Here is a 22,814-nt window from a genome sequence, read left to right as displayed (position 1 = left end):
ATAGGTCCAAGTTTTGATATAGTCCCCATACAGACCGATCTCCAGCTTCGCAGTTTTTATCCAATTTGCTTGAAATTCAAACGTTAGTTGTATTTTAGGTTCACAAACAGGTTTGTCGAATATTATGCGTATGTTTTGGTATAGCTCCCACATAAACCCATATTCCGATTTGATTTCTTGATAATCGAAATTTTAATCATATTTTCTTGAAATTGGAAATCTAGAGGAATATTCGGCACACTTATTTATGGGTCCATAAATAAGTGTGCCGAATATTTTTCAGTCCATGTTTTGGTATAGCCACCATAGAGAAGTCTCATTTTTTTCAGAGCTGACGTGGTAATTCGAGTAATGCGGATGAAAATCTATAGAATTTAGATTTAAAATTATATGAAAGACGCTCCTTCATCGGATTTTCTTGACAAGTTTAATTTTTTAACTGAAATAGCATTGGTTCCTATAACTCCCAAATCTGATGTAGTCTCCACATTTAATAACATAAAATTTATCTTCGGGAAGCGCAGTAGTTGAACCGATTTGCTTTGTTGGGAATCTGTCATCAACCCCCTTGAAATACTATATATTTTTTCAAGTAATCCGTTACGACGAAGAGTTTACGTCAATGATTGACTTAATATTTTATATAAAGACAAAATGAACTAAAAGTAAAGAAAATATCTTCAAATCATGACCATTTTAACCATTCAGTAGTTTATTCTTACTATTTTTGGCAATCTTTAGTTCATAAAATGTTTGAAACACTTAAAATCAGGGATGGAAAATACAATTTTTAAGAAAGTACAAAAAATGTATTTTTTTTTAGCGAAAAAGTACTTTTCACTAAGTTTCAACAAAAATCCCATTGGGTGATTATTGTAGAGAACTCCTTTAGACTGAATTTAAAGCAAATAAAATTTTGTTTGTCAACTCCTCAATTAAAAAAAAAAATCTATAGAAATAAAATTTTGAGAAAATTTTCTATAGAAATACAATTTTGACAAAAATTTCTATAGAAATAAAATTTTGAGAAAATTTTCTAAATGTTCTATAGAAATAAGATGTTGACAAAATTTTCCCAAAAGAAAAAATTGACAAAATTTTCTGTAGAAATATAATTATGACAAAACTTTCTGAAGAAATAAATTTTTGCAAAATAATATTGTTTGGTAGTTTTTGGTTCGCATTATTTTAGTAAGCGATCGATAACTTATCATCTAGAAAGTGTTCGTGTGGAAGCGTAGTATAGGAACGCGTGTTTTTTTCGACTAAAACATTCTTGCAATTCAATAAATTGGCGTTTTTGACTATGGCTTTTACAAAATCGAGATTTTATTCCCGCATGGACTTGTCTGTTATGCCAAAGTTGTAAAAGATTATTAGCAAATAAGTTTGTTAAAGACTTTCTCAAAATATTAAAATATTTTGTCAAAACTATTGTCTGCACAAAACCCTGCCAACATTTTTTGAATTTGGGGGCGCTTCTGAGAATCTCCACTACGTCGAAAACAGTCGTATGAGATATTCAAAACTCCTCGGAAAAGCGCCGTCACTATTGAGAAGTTGTACCATGCCAAGTTACTACAAAAAGTATCGCATAAGTGCAATTATTAGGTGCCCTTCTGGATACATTTAGAAGGACGCCAATAAGAGTCCCTTCAAACAATCAGAGAAAGTGTATTTTAAGATAGTTGTAAAAAAATCATTGTGGTCAAGTAAAATACGATTGTTTAGATGTTTATTAATTTTATTAGACATTTATAAATTCTCATAAATATAACATTTATACCTATAACATCACATTTAACATATTTTTATGCATTAATAAAAGATTGATGTTGAGTTACAAGTTGCAAGTTACATATTACATGTTGTAGCATCTATCAGTCAGGGCTTTTATTCCCAATGGAGGCAGCGTGTCTGGAAAAATATTTGAAAAACTATCACTTTATTCCATTTGGAAAGTAAAAATTGTTCACCAATATACGTTTTACAATTTTAAGCGAAATAACTATGTTTTCAGCTCTTCATTATCGTTTTTATTTAAATAAATTATAAGAAGCTAGTTGTGCTTGGTGTTTCACAAAATATAAAATGGCTCTTGTAACAATAGTGATGACAAAATACTTTCATGCCAATAGTGATGGCAAAATACTATCACAGTTGGCGATTGTTGCAGTGTCACTTACAAGTCTGTGGTAGCGATGACGATGAAATGGAACTTTGAAATGCTGGCAGGGAAGGTACTAAATCATTCGCGGGGGTACTACGGTACTGACCAGGGTGGAAAAGTATTGAAAAAAGTACTATAGTACTGCATTTTCCATCCCTGCTTAAAATAAATTTATTGGGCTGTGGAAAATTTCAAATTAATTAAATTTTACTACAAAACAATAATTTGTTTGCAATGCATTAATGAAATTCTATTGTAACAAAATGATGCCAATTAAACGAATATTAATCTTTAAGTAGTACAATAAAAATTGGGAACCGGATTGAGGGTACACAGATTTAAGCATACTTGTTTTACTTATTCTCGATACTCATTCAATAATCCAAAGTCTGTATATGAGTAGCTACAATGTTTAAGCTCAGCTTTGTTGCCATTTTTACCTTCTTAATAAACTCAGAGTTCATGCAAGCGGTATAGAGGAACCAAAAGCTATAAAATAAATTGAAGTGAACTAAAATCGCACAAAAGAAATTCACTTTCGTGCCAAACTAGCGAAACTGGTCCAAACCTAGACCAGTCTTGTTTATACGTATACTGGTAGACCCACTAACTCTTTCGGCTTTACTTTTGCTCTCATTTGTGAATGCGGTAACAACAATAGGTTTGTTGTTTTATTGTTGGTTGACTACTATGTCTTTCATTGGTGTAGCATAAATTAATTATTAAAAAATATTTTAGTTGAGTCCCATGCTTTTCCTTTATGTCTTTGTTTAATAAAATTTCAATTCACCTAATATGTCATGTGTGTTTTAAAATATGCAAAAGTTTTGTCAGATCGATTGGATGCAAATGATTGGGATTTCTGTATTTTTCAATGGCCTTAAGAAATTCTTGGATTCATTTCATCTCCAGTCATCTTCGGTATCTTAGTCATCACCTTAAACCACAAGAGTTTGAGTCAATTTATAATGAATTTAATTATTATTTTCGATGGGTTTATGAATAATAAAAAAGAAAATAAACAAGGTGAAATATTTTTGTTGGTTACATACTATGGTAGAAGATTTTGCACAATGACATGAATCCAAATGTTAGAAATTATACACACAAAGAAGAAATACTTCCCTCCGGAACGAAATTTTGTACAAACGAAATTTCCGATTCTTATTAACTATTTCCTATTTAACCACATTTACCCGACATTATGTCGAGTCATTTTACGATTGTCGCTAATCTGTTTTATTTGATTTTAAAGGATATTTTTTACAGAAAATGTCTCTAAAATTTCTTGGGAAAAGAAATCTCTTCTTTCTGTGTAGGGAGATTTAATTTACAACTTCACTGAAATAATGTTATTCGTAATTATATTAAATCGATTAGAACTAAATTTCAAGATATAGAAAATTAAAATAGGGTTTCAGTTTAATTAAACACAAAAAAATATTTAAAATTGTAAGAAATGTCCAAACGACTGAAAACAATTCAATTTATGGTATTAAAATTGAAATAAAGGTTAAATTGAAGTTAAATAAAAAATTGACTAAATTGTACAATACATTAGTAATATCATGAACTTAAAATCGATTAAAAAAAAAAATAATGACTTTTTATTGATTTTCGGAAATTAAACAAACTGCACCGAAAATAAGTAAATTGTCTTATAGGAAGAATGAACTAACTCGCGCGAAAATTGAACTAAATTATACTCCACATTTTGAGATTTCAACAAAGTGTTGTTAAAACCAGAAAAATGTAATTCCCTGTTGTACTTTTTAACTACAACTCACTAAATTACACCCTCTCATAATAGAAGAAATGAACTAAAAGTAAAGAAGAAAATCATTGGCGCCAAATCATGACCATTTTAACCATACAGTAGTTCATTCTTACTATTTTTGAGAATCATACGAAAATTTTCTTTTGCTTTAGTTTATATTGAACTTATCTGTATGGTCGTTGAACTTTATACCCACATTTAGTTCATAAAATGTTTAAGACATATTTCAAAAAAGCAAAATTTCTTTAAACTGTGGAATATTTCGAAAAAAAAAAAAATAAAATTTAACTATAAACAAATAATTTGTTTGCAATAAACAAGAAACTGTAAAAAATTTAAGACGGAAAAATTGAAACTCCTGAAAAGAGTTTTATTTTCCGAAGAAAAAAACAAGTATATACGGCCGTAATTTCGGCCAGGCCGAAGCTTATGTACCCTCCACCATGGATTGCGTAGAAACTTCTACTGAAGCCAATGGCAAGGTATCTTAAAACTTCCTAACACCGTAATATATACCACATAGTCCATACGTGGTATATATTAAACTAAAAAAGGCCGACTAAATACGTATATAATTAAGTTTAAACTTTCTATAGAAATAAAATTTTGACAACATTTTCTATAGAAATAAAATTTGGAAAAAATTTTCTATAGAAATAAAATTTTGACAAAATTTTCTATAGAAATAAAATTTTGACAAAATTTTCTATAGAAATAACATTTTGACAATGTTTTCTATAGAAATAACATTTTGACAATGTTTTCTATAAAAATAAAATTTTGGTAGATTATTTTTGGCTCGAGTGGCAACCATGGTTATGAACCGATATGGACCAATATTTGTGTAATTGGGGATCGGCTATATATAACTATAGACCGATATGAATCAATTTTGGCATGGTTATTAGCGGCCTTATACTAACACCACGTTGCAAATTTCAACCGGATCGGATGAATTTTGCTCCTCCAAGAGGCTCCGGAGATCAAATCTGAGGAACGGTTTATATGGGAGCTATATATAATTATGGACCGATATGGACCAATTCTTGCGAGTTTGTTAGAGACCACATTCTAACACCATGTTCCAAATTTCAACCGGATCGGATGAATTTTGCTCCTCCAAGAGGCTCCGGAGGACAAATCTGGGAATCGATTTATATGGGGGCTTTATATAATTATGGACCGATATGGACCAATTCTTGCATGGTTGTTAGAGACCATATACTAACACCACGTACCAAATTTCAACCGGATCGGATGAATTTTGCTCCTCTAAGAGGCTCCGGAGGTCAAATCTGGGGATCGGCTTATATGGGGGCTATATATAATTATGGGTCGATGTGGACCAATTTTTGCATGGTCATTAGATAACATATACCAACACCATGTACCAAATTTCAGCCGGATCGGATGAAATTTGCTTCTCTTAGAGGCTCCGCAAGCCAAATCGGGGGATCGGTTTATATGGGGGATATATATAATTATGGACCGATGTGGACCAATTTTTGCATGGTTGTTAGAGACCATATACTAACACCATGTACTAAATTTCAGCCTGATCGGATGAAATTTGCTTCTCTTAGAGTAATCGCAAACCAAATTTGGGGGTCCGTTTATATGGGGGCTATACGTAAAAGTGGACCGATATGGACCAATTTTTGCATGGTTGTTAGAGACCATATACTTACACCATGTACCAAATTTCAGCCGGATCGGATGAAATTTGCTTCTCTTATAGCAATCATAAGCTAAATTTGGGGGTCCGTTTATATGGGGGCTATACGTAAAAGTGGACCGATATAGCCCATTTGCAATACCATCCGATCTACATCAATAACAACTACTTGTGCCAAGTTTCAAGTCGATAGCTTGTTTCGTTCGGAAGTTAGCGCGATTTCAACAGACGGACGGACGGACGGACGGACATGCTCAGATCGACTCAGAATTTCACCACGGCCCTGAATATATAAACTTTATGGGGTCTTAGAGCAATATTTCGATGTGTTACAAACGGAATGACAAAGTTAATATACCCCCATCCTATGGTGGAGGGCATAAAAAAAGTAAAATTTAGCTTTTTTAGTTATGGTCAACTATACTTCAATTAAAAATTTAATAGAAACTGCTAAGAAAAATGTTTATATATAAATTGACAAACGGAGTTTACTTGGATGCACTATATAGTGCAAATAGTTCACTCGAAGGAAGCTTTTAATATTATGTGTTAGTAAAAACCACACAGAAACAAGTATATACAGTAGTAAGTTCGGACGGGCCGAATTTTAAATGCATGAATCAAATATAATAGTTTACTTTGAAAACCCTTCGTCGTGGTGGGTTACTTGATAATATATAGAATTTTAGGGGGTTTGGTGATATACCAAATGGACCGGTAAAAATAAATGCCAGTATATTTACGGGCAAATCCGATAAAAACTACGGTTTCTAGAAGATACATACACAGAAAAAACATGTTTGGACATGATTGCCGCATCCATTTAATGCTTATCTAGAGTATGTAATTGTCGCGAAAACGATGTATTTTTCCTTTTTAAAAATAATTTTCGAGCGGAGAAAAATATATGTTGGCAATAAACATGCCGCAAACATGTCCTATTATTTAAATGATAAAATTTGAGACCATTACATGGTCGGGAAAATCATGTACCTGACGATTCAATTTTTGTACTTTTTTGCAGGGAAAAAAGTATTTTTATAGGTTACGTATAGACATGTCTAGAACCATTATATGGCCATAAGGACCATGTACATTGTTTTCGTGTCCATTTAATTTTTTGCAGCGAAAAGAATTTTATAAAAACATTGACAGGTACACACGATTTTCATTTTGCGCGTCAGTCGTGTGTTGATTGTTTCTTGGAATGGACGGAGAATACGGAATTACTGTGTTTTGTGTTTATTTATTTATTGAGAAGTGGCACGTGGTTTTATGTGAATACAAAAAAGGAAAGTGTAATTGAAAAAATATACCTGGTTTTTGTTCTGCATTTTGATATATGGTATAATTTATTTTTATTTGTAGTTACATGATGTCTGCGTTGATACATTTGATGGGCACAAGTAAATATTGAATGATTTCTTATTATTGAAATTGAACCAAAATAGAGTGTGTAAAAAGATATGATGTTTGCTTGCACGACATTATAAATACAAATAAACAATGATTAATTTATAAATAAATAAAAACAATAAATAAAATTAATTTTGTGTTTTCTTTTCTCAAGTGGCGTCCTTTTTTCGACGACGAAAAAAGTTTTTTTATAAAGATCAAAACATTTTAGATTGTGACCATGTTCTTTTAACTGGAAGAAATCCATTTTTGATGAATACCATAACATTTTAGATCGTAACCATTTTCTTTTGATTCAAACAAAATTATTTGTATCAATATAATAACATTTTAGACGAGGACAATTTTATTTTTCTTAGAACCATGTTCACTGGGCCAACATGGTTGCAGGTGAAAATGTTACATGGTCGCCGCAAAAATAGCTCCTATCATATTATTTTGCTCTTCGAATATGATTGTGACAATCATATTTCTTCAGGCAAATTGTATAAAAACTACAGATTCTAGCAGCCCAAGAAATAAATTCGGGACGTACGTCTATATGGAGGCTATACCAAAACATGGGCCAATACTCACGGTTTTCGACACACTTTTTAATGCTCCTCAAATACCTGTAGAATTCCAATTAGAGGTATGAGTAATATTTTGCTCACGTACACCCACGACGGAGAAATCTTATTCACGCACACTCACGCGCGATATTTTTTGGTAGGACTCACGCTCACGAAAAGAAAATTTATACTCACGCAAATCTTTTAAATGTGACTCACGGAAAATGTCACGAATTCACGTCACGAAAATTTTCGTGACTCACGACAATTTCGTGTCACGTGCACACCTTTAATTCCAATTTCAGACAAATTGGGTAAAAGCTACGAATTCTAGAAGCCCAAGAAGTAAAATCGGGAGATCAGTCTATATGGGGGCTATACTAAAACATGAACCGATACGGACCATTTTCGACACACCTATTTATGGTCCCAAAATACCCCCAGATTTCCAATTTCAGGCAAGTCGGATCGTAAATACAGTTTGTAGACGCCCAAGAAGTAAAATCGGGAGATCGGTCTATATGGGGGCTATACCAAACCATGGTCCGATACACCTTATTTTCCATTCTATGGTGGTGGGTATAAAAAAGTAAACTGTTTTATACGAAGAAAGAACTACCTCGCGTTGTTAAAAAAGGAAAATTTAATGCCCTGGCAATTTACGAAATTATACCCTCTCATAGAAGAAAAAATTAACTAAAAGTAAAGAAAAAATCATTGGCACCAAATCATGGCCATTTTAACCATACTACTCTTGGAAATCATACAAAAATATTCTTCTGCTTTCATAGTGAACTTATGTATGTGTGCGGTTATTAGCACTTATGAATCAAATATTTTTATACCCTGCGCATAGTGCATATGTTTGCAACACCCAGAATGAGACGAGATAGACACATGGTGTCTTTGGCAAAAATGCTCAGGGTGGGCTCCTGAGTCGATATAGCCATGTCCGTCTGTCCGTGAACACATTTTTGTAATCAAAGTCTAGGTCGCAGTTTTAGTCCAATCGACTTCAAATTTGGCACAAGTATGTGTTTTGGCTCAGAATAGAACCCTATTGATTTTGGAAGAAATCGGTTCAGATTTAGATATAGCTCCCATATATATATTTCGCCTGATATGGACTTATATGGCCACAGAAGCCAGAATTTTACCCTAATTTGCTAAAAATTTTGCACAAGAAGAACAATTAGTACTATAGTCAAGTGTGCCAAATTTTATTGAAATCGGTTCAGATTTAGATATAGCTCCCATATATATCTTTCGCCCGATATGCACTAATACGGTCTCAGAAGCCAGAGTTTTAGCCCAATTTGGTTGAAATTTTGCACTGGGAGTACAATTAGTAGTGTAGTTAAGTGTGCCAAATTTTATTGAAATCGGTTCAGATTTAGATATAGCTCCCACATTAATCGTTCGCCCGATTTACACTCATATGACCATAGTGGCCAATCTTTTACTCCAATTTAATTGAAATTTAGCACAGGGAGTAGAATTAGCATTGTTGCTATGCGTGCCAAATTTGGTTGAAATCGGTTTAGATTTAGATATAGCTCCCATATATATGTTTTTCTGATTTCGACAAAAATTGTCAAAATACCAACATTTTCCTTGTAAAATCGCCACTGCTTAGTCGAAAAGTTGTAAAAATGACTCTAATTTTCCTAAACTTCTAATACATATATATCGAGCGATAAATCATAAATAAACTTTTGCGAAGTTTCCTTAAAATTGCTTCAGATTTAAATGTTTCCCATATTTTTTTACTAACATTGTGTTCCACCCTAGTGCATTAACCGAGTTAAATTTTGAGTCTTTAGATTTTGTAGAAGTCTATCAAATTCTGTCCAGATCGAGTGATATTTAAATGTATGTATTTGGGACAAACCTTTATATATAGCCCCCAATACATTTGACGGATGTGATATGGTATTGAAAATTTAGATCTACAAAGTGGTGTCGGCCCCGCCCTTATTTGTTTTCTCTTAATACACTCAAAAAAATAACTCCTTCCTCCCAAACGAGATTTTAGACAAACAAAGTTCATTTCTCATTTGCTTTTCGCTGTAAGGAAGTGTATTTGGAAGAAAAGTATATACTTTTTGTGATAAACGTTTATTCATTTCCAGGATGTAAAAACAATTTCATAAAGGCTAACTAAAACAAAAAACATTGTTTTCTTGCTAATTGCATTCTCCCTCATATCTTTCTCGTATCCACGAGGTTTTTAGTTCTTAACACATTTTCCTGTAATACCAACAATGTAGAAGAAATTATACGATTTTATAATTTTTTTTACATTTCGATAATAATTATCCATATAAGTTATTATCCATATAAGTTATATTTATATAGCATAGCTTGCGGCGCCCACGAACCGAATAAACAAAGTTTATTTAACAGAAACAAACATTTAGTTTGGCACCGTGGATCAGTGGTTGCTACGTCAGACTGGCATGCCAAGGGTCGTGGGTTCGATCCCTGCTTCGACCAAAGTTTTATTTTTATTTTTTTTACATATATTCCAGATATGTTCGGAAGATTCCGAATAAATGTTCAACATTACATTGTACTATATTAAATTTTGAACTGTAAAATGTGTTTTATTAAAGACCTAAATTCAGAAAAGAACAGTGTTTGATATAAACGAAATGTACTGTGTTGTTGTTTCAAAACTAACTTTTTTATTGAAAAAATAAAAATTTTATAATAAACGAATTTTTTTGGTAATAAAAGTTTAAAATTTTCGAAGCGATTCAAAAAACTCTAACAAAAGAAAAACGTTTTCGGTGCACGTTTTCCAAACGTTTTTTTTTCTTTGCGTGTAGCTACCAATATTTATATGCAAAAAAATTGTAAAACAAACTAATTTTATGGCCCAATCCATTCATGGAATGCCCTATATATATATTTATATTAACTAATTAGTGTTTTTATTCGCACAATTGTTTAGTGGCTGCATATTTTTCGCTGTTGTACAATTCTTTGTTTGCCTTAAGTTTTCAGAAACATTTTCCACAATTGGTTGAAGCAATCATAGCGGTATCACGGACGTAGCCAAGATTTTATTGTAATGGTGGGGAATTATTTTCGGAAACTTTAGTGAATCACCAAAATGTTGGTAATGAGACCACAAAACATTAAATATTGCCCTGATTGTTTACTACATACAAAGAAAAAATACTTTCTTTCGGAGCAATAACCCTTTGTATTGGTATTTTCTTTAGGAGTATTTATGACAGACAATGCAACCATTGTCTATAATATTTTTTATTAGCTTTTAAAAAACAATATACTAGAACTACACGGACGAAAAAGGCTGTATTTCTTATGTTTTGGTGTAAATATTATATGTTTGGAAATACAATTTTTAGCACATTACTTTTAAGTGCAAGCATATAATGTTCATAAACTAGCACAAAGAAAAAAGAGAAACCGAGAGAATATGTTATGTTGCAAGTAAAGTCATTAAAAGTTTTTTCTATCAGTGTATGCCTAAGGTGAAACATAATATGTTTGAACAATACAAACAATATTTTGTTTGGACCAATCCTGAAAAAAGGATATGCTTGAAGCAGAATTTGCTTGGTAATATATGTTGTATAAGTGATTTTTTTGAGGGTGTAGAAAACCTTTGTTTGTCAAAAATTTCGTTCCACGGAAAACTCTTCTTTCAGTGTATGTCCGGTTTAACAGGGGTTTCAAAAAGTTTTAAAAGAGCATCATTTTGAAAGGGAAATTTAAATCTATGCATCTATCATAAAAAACTACGAAAAAACATTGTCTGGTAGTTTTTAATATCGGTTGCTCTAACGAACATTTTAGTTTTGCTAAAACAAACAAAACAGTTAAACTAAGAGCTATCGTAGCACAATAAAGACGACATATTAAGAGTATGTCTTGTATTTACCCAAAAAAACTGAATAATTATCAAATATTTGTAAACATAAACATTTTTTGTTCAAGTACAAAAATATAAATAAATATAACCACATATACTAATTGTTATTTTTAGCAGATTTTTTATGAGAGTACTTTAACCAGAAAAGTGATCCATGTCGCCCGTGAAAAAGTAATATTATGATCTTCAAACATATTTGGGGTGATTAGTTTCCTTCTCTGGGTGTACTTATAACCACGGTGTATTTAGCCCCGGCTGTACTTCCGTCTGTCCATCTATTTGTTGTTCGCAAAATAGAGTTAGAATTATATTAAATGAAATTTGGAAAATGCCATATCAAATTTTTATAGAGTTTCCACATACACTGAAAACAAAAAATATGTCCGGTTCCAAAAATTTTCTCTTTACACTAATGATTTTTGCATTGCTTTCGAGCCAAAGAAGCGGAGAAGTAAGGAAACATTTAAGGCACAATTCTCTTTTAAATTTAAGTATTGCCTACTTGATTTTAGGAAACAAATTTTATTTTTTTTTGGTTTCTTCTTGAGCTATTGAAGTCCATTAAAAACGTGTTAACGATAATTTAGATTTCCAAATTTATTCCAAATTTTAAGTTATACTAGTGCAACTATTTTATGAATTATTGTTTTATACTAATTAAAAACAAATTAAATAAGAAAATAAATTAAATTTTGGTTCACATTTTTGCTCACAATTCAAATTATAGCGTATTGAAATAAGCCATAGTCGAAATGATAAGGGATTACGTTAGTGTACAAAAAATAAGGATGACTTTCCATGGTTAAAGACGATTTAATTAATTTTGAGTTTTTTTTCAGAAGTATTAAAGCCAAGTTGACCTTACTAAAACGAAATTTTCTTTCATGTTAGTATATTCAATTTTAAATTGAATTAATCCAACGAAATGTTTACTGTCATAAACAATTTTTTTCATCACGGCAATGAAAATGTTCATTAATAGTAGGGAATTGTTCATTATTTAATATAAAAAATTTAATATAAAATTTCATATTTATTTCGGATATCCTCCTTAGCTACGCTCCTGTAAAGTACATAATAGATTTGATTAACAACAAAGTAGTCGTTGTAGAAACAATTTACCATTGAATAAATTCAAAGTGTGGTTAATGGATGTCCATGAAGTATTGGTAAGGCGAACTGGATTGGAAAATAAATGATATCGAAATATACAGTGATACCTCTGAGAGGTGGACAGTAACCATCACCTCAATTTTGTCCACATTTGGGAGATGTCCACTTATGAGAGGTTACTTTTAGTGTGTTAATTAGAGCAAACGATTCACAGAAATTGTCCACTTCTGAGAAGTGTCCGGTTTTCAGAGTGTTCTAGTTTGAGAGGTTTCACTGTATTTGTACAACTATTTGAAGCAAGGGTTAATAGTTAACATGATCGGTTACCGCGCATTTGAGCAAAAGGCAAAAAAGAATTCCAGAAAAGAAATAATTCTTCTAGGCCCAATAATTCTTGTAGACCTTAAAAGTCTGTTAAAAAAACAGGACATATAAAAACACAGCAGTAGACACCGACTGAGAATAACTTTCTAAACCGATCTAGTACTGGATGCCCGATCATCTTTCTATTTACACACAGAGAAGGAATATGATCACCTCAAACATGTTTGGCTAAACATGTTATTTTCTCGGAAATTATGTATCTAATTTTGGCAACCATGTACATTTTTGGCGATAAAATAAAAGTTTTGCGACAAAAATGTTCCCTGTTCTCCGTCTAAAAATAACATTTTGCTCTTGAAATATATTTGAGATGTTGATATTGCTGCCAACACTAAAAAACAAAAGCTTACTTGGATCCAAAGATTTTGACCTTCCCTCAATGATTTTGGTATTGATTCCGACCCAAAGATGCGGCTTCTTTAAAATAAAGACATTTTTTAGCGACCTATCTGGCCTTAAATCTAGGATCAATAAAGTTAAAATTAAAGTTAAAGTTAAAATCATTTTCTTTTCGCGGTATATTAATAAATCTATTCACGTACAAACAAATGCCAGTTTAAAAATGCAAATTATAGCGGATACCTCAAAGTAAAATGTTTTCTTAACTCCAAACAAAAACTTTAAACCAAAAATGCTAAATCCTCAAAATAAGTCTTAGCCTATATTTGAAGTTTTTTTATCTTAAATCTAAAGATTGAATATTTCAGTTAAATTTCAGTTAAGGACGATTTCTTTAAATCAAAAATGTGTATCTTTGCTTTAAGGGAAATTTGCCTTAGTTCAAAGACATGCGACTTTAAGGGAGGGACGAAAATTTACAAAATTTGTGTCCTAAATTTAACGAAAAATTTTTAAGTAAAGATTATAATCTATATTTTAATTAAAATTTCGTTATTTTAAAGAAATTTGTCCTAAATATTTTGTAAATTGCGCATCCTAAAATTTAGGCTGCGTAATCTTTAATACCACGTAAATATTTTTTTCAGAGAAGATACTGTTCGCGATTCCTATGCGATATTTATGGAATTTGGTATAAAGTAGTTTTTGTCACCAGAACGAACTTTATATAATTTGGAAAAAATAGGATCAAAATTAGATGTACTTCACTTTCAATGTAGTGGGTTTGATTCTTCTTTTTGGAAGGTAAATTGTGCATTGATCACAAACTTTAGTAGAAGGCCAATCTCATTAAATTCAAGAGGAAAAATTTAATTTGAGAGCAATTGAATATTAACGTTTTTAATCTTTCTTTTCAGATGCAGCCAGCAGTTTTGACGATGATGATGGTCCTTATCAGGGAAAATATTTAGGAAAAATCAATTCATACCATCATCAGGTATATATGACAAATACAAAGCTGAATAATTATTCAACAATTGATTATTTATAGGTTTCGGGTGATGTATATGCCGTAAATGAATACACATTTCTATTAGTGGGATTCAACTACGATGGTAATGGTGCTGATACATTCTTCTGGGCTGGAGCCTCCAATCGACCAGGACCCCAGGGTTTCATTGTTCCCGATGAGTATGGGAAGTAAGTAAATTATATGCGTGTACCATAAATTAGAGCCCGGCCGAACGCCAAAATTTAGGTAAAAGTCCAGACCGAATATATTCACAAAAATAATGCCCGTCGCAGAAACTCAATTTTACTATAGTATTTCCGGAAAATTCATAGAATATACAATTTAAAGATGAACGAGAATGTAAAGTTTTCTAATCATTGCATCACTCTACTACCAGTATCTCATGTTCATATTCCTAAGAGGAATTTCTGGTCGAATTGCAATGGTACGGGATTTCAGCCCAAGTAAGATCATATAAATGCATCAAACTTGTTGCCACTTTAGACCCAACCAATCCTAGTCAGAGACCCTGGATCTGGACACGATTGGAGTTCGTTGCATACATCTCTTCTTGCTAATGGGTGATACGGTCAAAATTTGGTCAAGGGAAAACGCGTGTAAATCGGTGAAATCGTTTATTTAAAAAATCAAATTAAATTTCTTTTTCAAGTTCAATTAGTGTAAAATTCAGGAAAAATATTCAGTTAGGCTTTCGCTTTTCCAAATCCGAATTGCCGGGACTCACGCTTGACACCTGCCATCAGATTTTGTACAGCCACCTTGTCCACCTTCTTCGCCTCAGAAAGCCAGTTTACCTTGAACTGCTGCTCGTCCTTAGCAGTTTTTTTGGTCTTCTATAGGTTCCACTTGACAATAGCCCAGTATTTCTCAATTGGACAGAGCTCTGGCGTGTTGGGAGGGTTCTTGTCCTTGGGAACCACCTGCACGTTGTTGGCGGCGTACCACTCCATGGCCTTTTTACCGTAATGGCAAGATGCCAAATCCGGCCAAAACAGTACGGAACAACCGTGTTTCTTCAGGAAAGGCAGCAGACGTTTATTCAAACACTCTTTCACGTAAATTTCTTGGTTGACAGTCCCGGAAGCTATGAAAATGCTGCTTTTTAAGCCACAGGTACAGATGGCTTGCCAAACCAGATATTTCTTTGCGAACTTTGAAAGTTTTATGTGCTTGAAAATATCTGCTACCTTTCCCCTTCCTTTTGCCGTATAAAACTCCTGTCCCGGAAGCTGCTTGTAGTCGGCTTTGACGTAGGTTTCGTCGTCCATTACCACGCAGTCAAACTTCGTCAGCATCGTCGTGTACAGCCTCCGGGATCGCACTTTGGCCGTCGTATTTTGTTTATCATCGCGATTTGGAGTCACTACCTTCTTGAAAGTCGATAGTCCGGCTCGATTTTTGGCTCGATGCACGGTTGTAGACGATACACCCAGTTTATTTGCGGCATCTCGGAGAGAGAGGTTAGGCTTTCGCTTGAAACTACCGGCAACTCTCTTTGTCGTCTCAGCGGCTTCCGGTTTTCGATTTCCCCCCGATCCAGACTTCCTGGCTGTCGACAAACGTTCCCCAAACACTTTAATTACATTTGTAACGGTTGATTAGGCAACTTTTAGCGATTTTGCCAGCTTTGCGTGCGAGTAGCTCGGATTTTCGCGATGTGAGAGCAAAATTTTGATACGCTGCTCTTCTTGCTTGGACGGCATTTTGACAACTGAAGAGTGAATTCCAAAATCAAAATAGGAGCAACATTCTACACACACACACCTTCAAAATGAGGGGTGTTAAATGCAAAATTGAAAGAAATACGTCAAGTTTATATTGACCAAATTTTGACCGTATCACCCTTTATTGGTGGGTACAATTAATGGCACTTGGGTTAAAATTTATAACGACGAAGTATTCCTTAATTTATAGGAATATCTCTTTTTCAAAAGAGCAGATCAAAGTCTGAACGGAATCGGAATATAAAATCTTAAGCTGATGCCGAATACTCGGCCGGGCACTAATAAATAGTACACATGTACTTAAATTTTTTTAATAAATATTTTTGTATTGCAGAACTAATATCTTAGATCGTTATCATAACAAAGACTTTACACTGTCCCTACCGGATCGTAAGAAAATTACAGAAGTTAAATGGTTGGCAGTTTATGATTTGAATAATCAAAATAACTTCGGGGATGTCTATATACCCGAAGAGTTTGAACCACCACAGCCTCAAGTTGGTGGTACATTCTCTAAACGTAGTCATAATGTTAGTAGTGGTGCTATTGAAATTCTAGACTCAAAAACCATAAGAATACCAGATTTTACTTATGATGGCAAAGGTAAAAGAACATTTTTCTGGACAGGTGTTGGAGCCCAACCATCTAGTCGAGGCAGTAAAATACCAGATGAAATGGGATAGTAAGTATACACACTATTTATTTTTTTAATTTTCTACTTATTCTGATTGTATTTAAAGTTTGGACCCCATACGTCAATATAACAAAGAGACCATAACATTGGAGTTACCTGGTGATAAAACCATATTCGATATTGATTGGATTAGCATATACGATTTAGCTGATAACGAAAATTATGGTCATGTTCTGATAGCAGATAATCTGAATGTTCCACCATCGTTGGTCCGGATTACGCCTTATGAGTTCTCATTACCCAATTGCAGACAGTTGCATAAAAATTTACAAGTCTCTTGGGAGGTATTTGGACCTCAAATTACTTTGCAACTTTCGGGTCAAGTAGAGAAAGATGATTATATGTCTTTTGGCTTGTCTGGATCGGATACTTCCTCACAAATGGTAGGAGGTGATGCTGTAGTCGCCTATTTAGATGATATACGAGGTTACTCGGTGGATTATAATATAACTTCTTTGGCACCATGTGTTCAAGTGTTGGGTCAAAATAAAGGTGTTTGCCGAGATGATGTGGTGGGAGGTTTGGACAGCTTTCAGTTGAATACTTACAGCCGCAAAGATGGTATTAACACTATAACCTTTAGAAGGACTCTAATATCTTGTAAGTGAAAACAATGATTACGTATTCATAAATTTCGCATAATTTTGAAGACGAATTTAAATTAATACTTCAATGTAAATTTTTAATTATAATTTTTTCTTTTCCAGCTGATCCTGGTGATAAGGTAATAAGACTCGATAAAAGCAATTACGTGATATGGGCTTTGGGTAAATTAGATACCAATTATGAACCTGCATTCCATACCTACTATCCAAAGAGTGACGTTCTAATTGATTTTAATACCACTGAGCCTGTAAACGATTGCTTCAGTTTTACTAAGCATGTAGATGCACCAGTACAAACGTGGGAACGTGTGAAAATTTTGGATCCGTTAGTATTTGTAGCTTTCTATTGGGTTAAATTAATATTAACTGTTTTTATTTACTTACAGCACAATTCGTACTTTTAATGCATATTTGGGACCTTCCGGTGGCTTGAAAGGCTATCAAGGATGGACAGGTAAAGACAAATAAGGAAAAAATTATATTGTAATTTAAACATACGATTTTCCAATGAATGAAACATGACAATTAATTCCTTTGCTGTATAGCCAACAGCCAATCAATTCAGTCCTTATCTCCAATATTCCATTAGAAACTTGCCCACAATATTGGTCTTTAAGACGAATTATTTCACGCAAGCAACACATAGACCTCTAACAATATTCCTCAAAGCCCGCGAAGTTGTATCTGAAAATTAATCGTGTTTCACTGCGATTTCCAGATGTTCCAGAGAGCTCATACAACTCTACTATTAAATAAAACACCTTTCTGGCCTGCTCTTAACTCCATGCGCTTATTGCAGTGTCGCTTTCATATTTTTGATATATACGAAAAATACGTAAATCTAAAATTTTGACAAATTTTCTATAGAAAAAAATTGACAAAATTTTCCATAGAACTAAAAAATTTTTAAAAAATTTTCTATAGAAATAAAATTTTGACAAAATTTTTTATGGAAATAAAATTTTGACAAAATTTTCTATAGAAATACAGTTTTGAAAACTTTTCTAGCATTAAAGTTTTGATTTTTTTAGAAATATAGTTTTGACAAATTATATTCTTTAGAAATAAATTTTCTATAGAAATAAAATTTTGGCAAAATGTTCTATAGAAATTTTCTATAAAAATAAAATTTTGACAAAATTTTCTATAAAAATAAAATTTTGACAAAATTTTCTATAAAAATAAAATTTTGGCAACATTTTCTATAAAAATAAAATTTTGACAACATTTTCTATAAAAATAAAATTTTGACAAATTTTCTATAAAAGCAGTGTCGCTTTCATATTTTTGATATATACGAAAAATACGTAAATCTAAAATTTTGACAAATTTTCTATAGAAAAAAATTGACAAAATTTTCTATTGAAATAAAATTTTTACAAAATTTTCTATAGAAATAAAGTTTTGAAAACTTTTCTAGCATTAAAGTTTTGATTTTTTTCTATAAATATATCACTGCTATAAAAAATGTATTCAAAATTTCATTACTATAGAAATATTATTTTCTATATAAAATTTAGTCAAAATTTGATTTCTATAGAAAATTTAGTCAAAATTTTGTTTCTGTAGAATATTTTGCAAAATTTTATTTCTATAGAAAATTTTGCAAAATTTTGTTGGCTTCACAATTTTTTTTTAAATTGTATTTCTATTGATAAATTTTTCAAACTTTTATTTCTATAAAAATTTTTGCAAATTTTATTTCTCATATTATGATGGGTATTTATATCATTATTTTATTTATTAAACATTGCCCTAAATTTGAAATATAGAGTTCAATTGGCATCTAATGTGAAATTAAGACCTTTTTTTGCACACATAAATAAATACCATACTTTATATCGATCCACTTACGGTACCCCCACAATAGAACTACTAATTAGTGGTATTAAAATGAGATTTAGTTATGTTACCCGGAGTCGACTCCGGAGTCGGAGTCGAGCTGATGAAGAATGCTGGAGTCGGAGTCGAGCAAAATTGGCTCGACTCCACAGCCCTGGTTTTGACAAATTATATTCTTTAGAAATAAAATTTTGAAAAAATCTATATAAAGAAAATTAAAATTCTACACGTTTACCATTTAAGAGATATTTATAAACTCGAAAAAATGTCGCTAATAGGAGAGATCAAAATAGTTTATATTATGTATAATAGAGAAAAGTAAACGTGAAATATTGGCAATTTTGCCGGTTAAACTCGAACTTAATATCCACCTTTAGAAAGAAAGGTGCAGTATGATAGCTATTGTTCTATAATCCCAAAATTTATAATTGGAAACCTATATAGAATCATACCTATAATAGAATCATAAACAAATTATTTATTTCGTAGGACATGTCTCAAGCGGATTAGCGTGGTATATAAATGGATACATGATACCTGAATTATTCATGAAAAGAGGTCTTACATATGTATTCAGGGTAAGTGCTGCATAGTTTACACTTTAACTCTAGGTATTTAATTATTTATTATATTACAGGTTAGAGGTGGTAATAATCCACATTCTCCGGACAACTATCATCCGCTCGTTATTACAGATGAACCACGGGGTGGATATGACCGTCTCAGCGATGCCAAACAAAGTGAAATTAGGGTCTTAGCCGGCGTTGAATTTACCCGAAGAGGTCGCCCAAAACCTACTGCTGCTGGGCCACTTTGCATATCGCGTTATCCCTTCGGATATGATCGTCGATTAGATGATAATTTCCCAAGTTTCAAAAAATTCAATCGATCTCTGATAACTGATTGTCCTCCTGAAGAACCAGCGATATTGGAGATAACTCCAAATATTACATGGCCTGATACGGTTTACTACAATAGTTTTACGCACGCTAATATGGGATGGAAAATTAACATCATCGACAATTACAATAATGTGAGGAGTTCAGGGAGATCTATGAGACAAGAAGACCCACGTACATTTGTATTGATTTTTGTTTTAAAAGCAATATTTACAATAATATTTAAATAATTTATTCAATAATAACGACTGATGTTATTAGTTAGTTTAAAAATATATGTATATATGCATAATGTAATTCGGATAAAATATGTTTCTCAATCATTTTTCATGTATCCTTTTTTCTATTCTACACAATTTATTTTATTTTTACATAAGTTTCTTTACAACACAATACAAGTCCTTAAAAATACTAACATCGCAAAGACTCTACTTTCTTCTTTGTCCAAGTTTTCTTCCGTATATAAAAAAATCAGTCATTCTATGTTAATAAATATACGATCACCTTTAGGAAATATAAGTTAATTCAAATAAAATTAGAGAAAAATATAAATATTGCTTTTATGTTTAATTTTACTCACCATCGATTTACTTATGTCCGTCTGTCTGTCTGTTGTAACACAATTATGCTACAGACTTCAATATTCAAGATTTCGTCCTGAAATTTGACACAGATTTGTTTTTTTTTTTGTTTTTTGTTTAGAATCAATCGATTTGATCTAGGCCCCATACAAACCCATCTTGGGCATCTACACCATTTCGTTGAAATTAGAAATCTAGAGATCTTAAATTTGATTGCTATCGGTTCCGATTTGATTCTTGAGGACACAGACGCCTCAAAATTTCATTTCTATAAGAAATGTTGTCAAAATTTCCATACGAAAATTTGTCTAAATTTCATTCCCATATGAAATTTTGTCAAAATTTTGTTCCCATATGAAATTTTGTCAAAATTTAATTTTTATAGGAAATTTTGTCAAGATTTCATTTCTATAGGAAATTTTGTCAAAATTTCATTTCTATAGTAAATTTTGTCAAGATTTCATTTCTATAGGAAATTTTGTCAAAAATTCATTCCCATATGAAATTTTCTCAAAATTTCATTTCTATAGGAAATTTTCTCAAAATTTCATTTCTATAGGAAATTTTCTCAAAATTTCATTTCTATAGGAAATTTTCTCAAAATTTCATTTCTGTAGGAAATGTTCTCAACATTTCATTTCTATACGAAATTTTCTCAAAATTTCATTTATATAAGAATTTTTGTCAAAATTTCATTTCTATAGGAAATTTTCTCAAAATTTCATTACTATAGGAAATTTTCTCAAAATTTCATTTCTATAAGAAATTTTGTCAAATTTTCATTTCTATAGGAAATTTTGTCAAAATTTCATTCCCATACGAAATTTTGTAAAAATTTCATTTCTATAGGAAATTTTGTCAAAATTTTATTTTTATAGGAAATTTTGTCAAAATTTCATTTCTATAGTAAATTTTGTCAAAATTTCATTTCTATAGGAAATTTTGTCGAAATTTCATTTCTATGTAAATTTTGTCTAGATTTTATTTCTATAGGAAATTTTGTCAAAATTTCATTTCTATAGGAAATTTTGTCAAATTTCATTTCTATAGGAAATTTTGTCAAAATTTCATTCCTATAGGAAATTTTGTCAAAAATTCATTTCTATAGGAAATTTTGTCAAAATTTCATTTCTATAGTAAATTTTGTCAAGATTTTATTTCTATAGGAAATTTCGTCAAAATTTAATTTCTATAGGAATTTTTATCAAAATTTCAATTATATAGGAAATTTTGTCAAAATTTCATTTCTATAGGAAATTTTGTCAACATTTCATTGCTATAGGAAATTTTGTCAAAATGTCATTTCTATAGGAAATTTTGTCAAAATTTCATTCTATAGGAATTTTATCAAAATTTCATTTCTATAGGAATTTTTTTTTATCAAAATTTCATTTCTATAGGAATTTTTTATCAAAGTTTCATTTCTATAGGAAATTTTGTCAAATTCATTTCTATAGGAAATTTTGTCAAAATTTCATTTCTATAGGAAATTTCGTCAAAACTTCATTTCTATAGGAAATTTTGTCAAAATTTCATTTCTATAGGAATTTTTGTCAATATTTCATTTCTATAGGAAATTTCATTTCTATGGAAAATTTCATTCCCATACGAAATTTTGTCAAAATTTCATTTCTATAGGAATTTTTGTCAAAATTTCATTTCTATAGGAAATTTAGTCAAAATTTCGTTTCTACAGGAAATTTTGTCAATATTTCATTTCTATAGGAAATTTTGTCAATATTTCATTTCTATAGGAATTTTTGTCAAAATTTAATTTCTATAGGAATTTTTGTCAAAATTTCATTTTTATAGGAATCTTTATCAAAATTTCATTTCTATAGAAATTTTTGTCAAAATTTCATTCCTATAGGTATTTTTCTCAACATTTCATTTCTATAGGCATTTTTCCCATCTTTTCATTTCTATAGGAAATTTTGTCAAAATTTCATTTCTATAGGAAATTTTGTCAAAATTTCATTTATATACGAAATTTTGTCAAAATTCCATTTCTGTAGGAAATTTTGTCAAAATTTCATTTCCATAGGAAATTTTGTCAAAATTTCATTTCTGTAGGACATTTTGTCAAAATTCCATTTCTATAGGAAAT

The 22,814-nt window shown here is 31.4% G+C and overlaps 1 protein-coding gene across 1 annotated transcript in view; it reads left to right on the top strand.

Moving 5' to 3' along the window:
- Nucleotides 1-20,678, top strand: part of knk (cytochrome and DOMON domain-containing protein knickkopf) — a 30,105-nt gene extending 9,427 nt beyond the window's left edge. The window contains exons 2-9 of the mRNA XM_075291955.1: nt 14,247-14,326; nt 14,381-14,529; nt 16,421-16,768; nt 16,827-17,380; nt 17,488-17,710; nt 17,772-17,839; nt 19,717-19,805; nt 19,865-20,678. Of these exons, the coding sequence (XP_075148070.1) occupies nt 14,247-14,326; nt 14,381-14,529; nt 16,421-16,768; nt 16,827-17,380; nt 17,488-17,710; nt 17,772-17,839; nt 19,717-19,805; nt 19,865-20,356 (2,003 nt within the window). The 3' untranslated portion in view covers nt 20,357-20,678. The remainder of the gene's footprint in view (nt 1-14,246; nt 14,327-14,380; nt 14,530-16,420; nt 16,769-16,826; nt 17,381-17,487; nt 17,711-17,771; nt 17,840-19,716; nt 19,806-19,864) is intronic.
- Nucleotides 20,679-22,814: the final 2,136 nt, after the last annotated feature.

This window comes from Haematobia irritans, chromosome 1 (assembly GCF_050003625.1).
Source record: "Haematobia irritans isolate KBUSLIRL chromosome 1, ASM5000362v1, whole genome shotgun sequence".
Taxonomy (NCBI): Eukaryota; Metazoa; Arthropoda; class Insecta; order Diptera; family Muscidae; genus Haematobia; species Haematobia irritans.
Note: the sequence above shows the minus strand (reverse complement) of the source record. Positions and strands in the feature narration are given on the sequence as shown.